Below are 6,409 nucleotides of genomic sequence, written 5' to 3'. Positions count from 1 at the left end.
CGCCCCGCCGCGCCACGCCGCGCCCCGCCCCGCCCCGCCCCGCCGCGCCCCGCCGCGCCCCGCCCCGCCGCGCCGCTCTGGGCTGCTGACCGCTGCGCTTCGTGTGTGTGAGCCAGAAAGAAACACTTTCTGCCCTTGCTGAGGTCACCACGGTTTGGGGTTTTCTGACGCTTGCACCACACCGGCTCTTAAGGAACACGGTGGCCCACCTTAGCGACGCCACTTGCAGAATCACGCGTCCTTCCCCAGCACGTGAGCTTTCCCTCACTCGGCACGGAGTTCTGGGGGGTCCGGGTGACTGTAGGCCCCTTCCCTTCACGCTCTTGCCTCAGCTCTAGCCAACACTCTGCCCCCGACCTCCACGTGGCCTTCAGGCCTGGCCTGGTCCTATTCACCTTGGCTGGACCTCCTTCTTCTCTATCCGGCCAAGTTTCGACAGGTCGTCACTCAGCTGCTCTCCCGAAACCAGGTGCAGTTCCCTCTGGCCCTGGTGACCTAGGGGATTAGCTCACAGCAGGCTTCAGAGAGCCTCCACCATTCCCGCTCCTGTGCCTCGACTGCTCCTGCGTCCTCTCGCCAGCGAGCTCTTCTGGGTCTCTGCACGGTCTCAGCCACGACCTCCTCTCTCTCCTGCCTGCAGGGACGGTCCCAGGCTGCCAGCAGGCCCCACCGCGTCTGTTCACGCACTCTCTTCAGCAGGTACCCCGTCGGCTGCTTCACGGAGCAAGCGTGACTAGGGAATGAGTCCTTCCAGCCCCCGGCTCCTTCCCGCACGTGCGCCCTCTGCGCGCTCCTGCCCGTCGCTCCGCTAGCTCGCGGGAGAAGCGCCCGCTCTCCCGCCGGGGCTGCGGCCTCCGCTCTGGATCCCGTTCCATTCTGCCTGCACCCGCTGGGCCCCCGCCTCCTGCTCCTGTCCTTCACCGACTGGCTCCCCACTCTTTGCAGATAAAGGCTCCCAAGTCTTGACATTCTTAATGTGGCACCGAGGTTGACCCTTGATCTGCTTTTTCTAAACACTACCCTCTCACAGCTCCTTCCTTCCACAGTGACTTCTAGAAAGCGTATCTATCACACTGGTGACAACATGTTTCCCGATTCACTTGAACTCCTCATCCTGCAATACGCTGGTAGCTCCCGTCATCTGTCATTGAAAGTGATCCTCATCAAATCACCAAAGACCCACCAGATCCAAACCCAGGGATTCTCCAGATTCGCACGTCTTGACTTCCCGGTTATCTCACACTGCGCCTGACCGTCCTCCTGGTGAAGAGACTCCAACGTCAGGTTGCCATGGTAGCTCCCGCGTAGTTGACCCTTGCCTGTCTGCCTGCCCTAACGGAAGGGATGCTCCCCAAGCTCCTCTGCGAGGATGTGAGCCGGGAGTAGCTGGGGGGGTGCCGTTCCCGGACCCGGGCACGAGCTGCAGGGTGTGCGCGCAAAGCCTGTGCTTGGAAAAGGGACGTGCGCTCAGCAGGGGCCTGACAGATGCTGGAAATCTTCAGTCCTGGAGCTGCTGGCCAACCCTCAGGGGGCTTCTGGCCCACCCAGACCTCTGGTTTAGAGGGTCCAGATGTGACAGGGAGGGCCCTCCTCCCTGCCTGCCCCACAGCGCCTCCTGCGGCCACCGAGACTCTTTGGAAGGGCCCCAGGCTGCCCGGAGCGGCAGTGTCCCTGAGCCCGAGCAGGTCGGGGCGGGGGCGGGGGGGCTGCAGCGGGCAGACGGGGCAGGAAGGGGAGCTGCAGATGAGGCCGCGCCCGTCCCAACGCCGGCTCAACGTCACGGGGGAGAAAGGCTTCGTTTGGTGCACAGCTGTACTGACTCTGCAGCTGTCTTCGGACAGCTGCATCTCAACTGAAAACTGAGAAAAGGCTGACCCTGCTGCTGTCTACCTGCTCGAGTTTCAGATGCTGGACGGACGCATGTGGAAGGACTCGTGAGTCCACCCACCTGCGCCAGTTGGCACCTGCGCCAGTTGGCACCTGCGCCAGCGGGTGGGGGAAGTCCATGCTGATTCAGCAGAATTCCGTGTCTTCTGTCTCCTGGAAGCTGGTAGCAAGAGCCGAAGGAGAGCAGCCATGGGGCCTCCCCCGCCACAAGGGGGCTGTGTCCCCAGGACGATGCCCCACTCCCCACGCCGAGCAGTATTTCTTTGGCCTCAGGGATGTCTTAGGCCCAAATCGTTCTGTCTCCCCCACTGACCCTGGGCCCCCCCAAAGGGCAGAAGCATCGGAGCACTACCCTTCATGGGTGGGCCTCAGGCCCTCGCTTCCATCGGTACTGAGGCCCTCCAAGGTGCAAGGGGGCTGTGTCCCCAGGACGATGCCCCACTCCCCACGCCGAGCAGTATTTCTTTGGCCTCAGGGATGTCTTAGGCCCAAATCGTTCTGTCTCCCCCACTGACCCTGGGCCCCCCCAAAGGGCAGAAGCATCGGAGCACTACCCTTCATGGGTGGGCCTCAGGCCCTCGCTTCCATCGGTACTGAGGCCCTCCAAGGTGCAGGGGAGTCAAGAGTGGGTGTCAGCAATGAACAGAGTTACAAGTCTTGATTTCAAAGAGAAACAACGTGTAGACAAAATCGCTCCGGGGAGGGTTTGGCCTTGCTCTAATTTGACCTGCCGACCTGCCGGCTAGAGCCAAGTAGATGCCATCTCCCCACTCCTTCCCCATTTCGAGGTCCCTGGAAAGTCAGACCACCAGTGGGCTAATCAATGGAAAACAAGTTTAATGCAACAGGTTCCAACCGTCTGCAGCCAGTCGGCTCCATCACGGCAGCCTGAGGCCCAGGAGCCCAGAGGCCGGTGTCAGGAAAGTCACCAGCCCCGCCCTGCTGCCCCTGCTGCCCCGCCCGCTGCTGCCCTCCTCCCCGCCCCCCTCTTTGTATCTATCTTCTGTGTTTTCTTTGATGATTGGTTTCTGGTTGTTGCACAGGTTCTGCTTACAGCACGCCATGAACAGGAAGGGCGTGGGCTTTATGAGCACGAACGACTTGGCCGTCTGTGGAGGTGGACTGATTATCCCACAGTACTTTGCGCACTGCTTGGAAACATAGAAGAACCGTGGAAATGTTCCTAACGGGAAATAAGAACAGAGAGACAGGAGTCACGTGAATTGAAAACGACACCAACGCCATTTCTGTCCGAAATCCGCCCAAACCTGACCCTTGCGGTGCCGCCTCTCAGAAGCCCCGCTCACAGAGGGCACCTGCTGGGGAGTCCGGAGCCATCACCACAGAGGAAGAGCATCAGGCCTTTGTGTTCAGATTTGCTTCCGGGAGTGGGGCTGTGGCATCGGATGCCCCCAGCCTTGGCCTGTCCGCGCGCACCGGGAACCCGGGCCTGGCGGCCTCCGTCTGGGAACGTACAGGCTCCTTAGGCCTCAACTTCTCAAACGCGGGGTCGCTCAGGCCTTTGTGACCACGGACAGCCACACGAGAGCAAGGGGCTCCCGGCCGCCCCAGCCGCCGCGCGGAGCCCGGAGCTGGCCTCCCGAGGAGCCGCTGCCCAGGGCCTGGGTGAGAGCGCTGCGGCGGAGCCCGCCGCCGCGAGGGCACAGCTCGGCGCTGGGCGACGCGGCCAGGCTTCCGACTTCACCTCGTCTCGCGCTTCACCGCGCGGTCAGCTTTGCACACTAAGTCGTCAGGTCCACGTGAGGCTGCAGTGGGGCTCACACCTCGACCGGCTCGGCACCCCGCCCACCTCCTGGGACATGGAAGCCTCCAGAAGCGGCTGACGAACGGCAAGTGAATTCTCCCGCCCTGGCGAAGCCGCTGCCGGCTCGTGCTGGGGCCTTCAGACTCACCCCCGGGAGAGAGCTCTTCACGAGGCCACGAGTCCTCGGGCGAATTGCCGATGACACAGCTGCGGTCTCCAGACGTTTTAAAGCACGCACACTCCTTCCAGAACATATTTTAAGCCCACGCCCCTAATTATGTACATCTCTTGTAAAAGCGACTCTTGGTGGGACGTCTGCAGTCCTTAAAGCTTAATTTTTCACTTAGAAGTGAATAAAAAGAACTGTTACTTTCTTCCTACATCTCAGTATTTCACCCTGACCGGCGGTCAACGTGTGTCGCCCTCCATCGGCCCTGCTGTGACGTACATAAGCTGGGTCTCCGCCACGGCCCACCTGCCCTCCTGGCTTCACAGGACTTTGCTCCTCAAATTTAACAAAAGGGTCGCTTTCATATTAGTTATTCTCTAGTGAGGACAGCTAGACAGACCCTAAATCCTGAAAGTATTCTACCGACCTGCCTGGGGAACCCCGGAGCTAACTGAGATACTTACTCACGGCAACAGAAGTACAATACTGAACGTCCGCTTTGCAGTCTGTGGGTCTTTCACAATCGAAACTGTTCTCCTCCTCGCAAACGTGACACCTCAGTACGCCTGAAATGAGGAATGAAAAGAAAATGGAATGTGGCAGCTCTCAGGTCCTGTCAGACCAACACCCGCCATCCTCTCCTTCCTCCAAATGAGAACAGCCCTGGCGTCCCTCTGCCTTTCCAGCTCCCCACAGCCCGCCCCGTGCCCGGAGCTCCTTCTCTCCTCTCCGGGCTCCCCTCATCCACGCACAGGGTGTGTCTCGCTCACGCCTCCACACCAAGACCCGCCGCACGAACCCGACACGCCCAGACGCTCGCCCCAGGGACGTGCAAGCTCCCACCTTCATGGGGCAGCACCCGAGGCTCACCTCCCCCCACCCCGCCCAGACTCAGGGACGGGCCCCATCCCCACACAGCACTGGCATCTCTCCTCGGAAGCCCCACAGCTCTGGCGTCCGCTCCCACACACCCCTCCCAGCCCGCCGCCCGGCCCGGCCCCCCTCCTTCAGCACCCGGCTCCCCTTCCCCTCCCGAGCCCGGAGCGGCGGCCCACGTCAGCTCTGCGTCACGGCGGGACTTGCTGCTGGGGGAGAAGCCGGCCACACTCCTGCAGCTCCCTGTTCTCAGAGGCAGCCCCAGAAGGCCCAGGGACGGCTGCGCCAGGCCCGGCCTCCAGCCTGACCGCCCCCGGGAAGGCGGGGCCGTGGCAGGGAGAGCCGGGCGCTGGGGAACGCAACCAGCCACCCCGACCCGCTCCTGGGGGGCTCCGCATTGAGAGGCTCCCCCACTAGGCGTCCAGGCCAGCTGACCACCCTCCTCCCGCTCTTTTGCCCACTGAGTCCCCTGCGCTACGACTGTCCAAACCCACCTGGGGCCAGGGCGGCGTCCAAACGGGGACGGCCACCCCCGAGTCCGCACAGGCGTTCCAGCCCACCTCCTCCTCCCAGCCCAGGAGGCCGAGGGCCCGGAACTTACTTTGCCTTCCAGACACGGTGACATTGGTCTCCACCCACGCCAGGCTCATGACCAGCAGCAGAACAAGGAGGACCGCCATTTCCGGTGATGTCTGGCCCTGAACGTGAGGAACGAGCGGGGCCCCTTGGTCAGCCCTGGGGCTCCGGGGTTAGATCTGGCCCCTGTGTGTCCGCCACCATTCGGAGCCCTTCCCCACTGGACACTGGGGCAGACCCTCTCCTCCTCACCCATGGGCCTGGGGCTAGGTGTGGCCTCTCGGTGCCGGGCGGCCTGTCACCGCCACGAAGTCCCCTCTATCCTCAGGGACGTCACCACTCCCTGGAACTCTGCATTCATCCACGCACGCCCCAGCACACCTGCTCGGCAGGTTTCCCCCACCGCTGATCTGAACTCCCGCCCTCTCAGGAGCCCCCACGGGGCACCCTCCCACCCAGCACCCCCGGCCTTCCTCCTCCATCTTCATCTCCCTCTCCATCTGTGGCCAGGTCATCACCAGTGCATCCTGACCCCAGGGAGGGTACCCACAGGAAGGCTTGGGTACCCCGGCAGCACCCAGCCCACCCCAGGCTGGCCTTGCCACCCCTGATGCTGAGGCCGGCTCTCCTCTCACCAAGCCTGCAGGCCTCACGCCCCCCGTGCACTCCTGCCCGCTCCCTTCCGGGATCCCCTCTCCTGCTCCTTCTGGAAAGTTCCCCAAGTTCCACACCCGCCTTCGCCCTGCTGTCTGGCGGGTGGCGGGTCAAGGGGGAGAGACACTGGCCACGCGTCTGGGGGCGGCAGGGCCCTCCCGCGGAGGGAGCGGACACCCACCGCCCCTCTCACTCCGCAGGGCCCTGCCCCCTGCTGCCGGGCCGCGCGCGCGCGCGCGCAACCGGCGCCTGGCGCTAGGGAGAGGCTGCTCCGGGTGCCCCAGGTGCTGGCAGCCTGTCGCTTCCCGGGCTGCACGGGATCGCGTTCTGGTTTCTCCCACGTCGTGGCCCCAGAGGAGCGTGGCGCTGCGGGAAGAACGTGGCTGTGCCCCGCCTGCGTTCTTGGCGCAGCCCTCTCCTGCAGCCGTGCCTTTGTTATAGCACCGGCAGCGCCTTCGCAGGAATTCTCCTGTTTTCTCACG

At 63.3% G+C, this 6,409-nt stretch overlaps 1 protein-coding gene across 1 annotated transcript; it reads right to left on the bottom strand.

Moving 5' to 3' along the window:
* Positions 1 to 2,765: 2,765 nt before the first annotated feature.
* Positions 2,766 to 6,103, bottom strand: LY6K (lymphocyte antigen 6 family member K). Its single transcript, XM_055091319.1, has 4 exons — positions 6,005 to 6,103; positions 5,299 to 5,395; positions 4,286 to 4,387; positions 2,766 to 3,070 (listed from the first exon to the last, which is right to left on the bottom strand). Exons 2-4 carry the CDS (start codon positions 5,375 to 5,377, stop codon positions 2,766 to 2,768), a joined length of 486 nt encoding a protein of 161 aa, XP_054947294.1. The 5' UTR covers positions 5,378 to 5,395; positions 6,005 to 6,103.
* Between the last annotated feature and the right edge of the window lie 306 nt (positions 6,104 to 6,409).

This window comes from Physeter macrocephalus, chromosome 15 (genome assembly GCF_002837175.3).
Source record: "Physeter macrocephalus isolate SW-GA chromosome 15, ASM283717v5, whole genome shotgun sequence".
Classification (NCBI taxonomy): domain Eukaryota; kingdom Metazoa; phylum Chordata; class Mammalia; order Artiodactyla; family Physeteridae; genus Physeter; species Physeter macrocephalus.
This window is presented reverse-complemented; position numbering and strand designations above follow the sequence as displayed.

Bases quoted from the DNA above. Each gene is read 5' to 3' on its own strand.
- LY6K (XM_055091319.1), bottom strand. From the start codon at position 5,377: ATGGCGGTCCTCCTTGTTCTGCTGCTGGTCATGAGCCTGGCGTGGGTG. The intron at 4,388-5,298 runs GTAAGTTCCGGG...TCCTCATTTCAG, and splicing joins CACCGTGTCTGGAAGGCAAA to GCGTACTGAGGTGTCACGTT. The intron at 3,071-4,285 runs GTAAGTATCTCA...ATTTCCCGTTAG, and splicing joins TTGTACTTCTGTTGCCGTGA to GAACATTTCCACGGTTCTTC.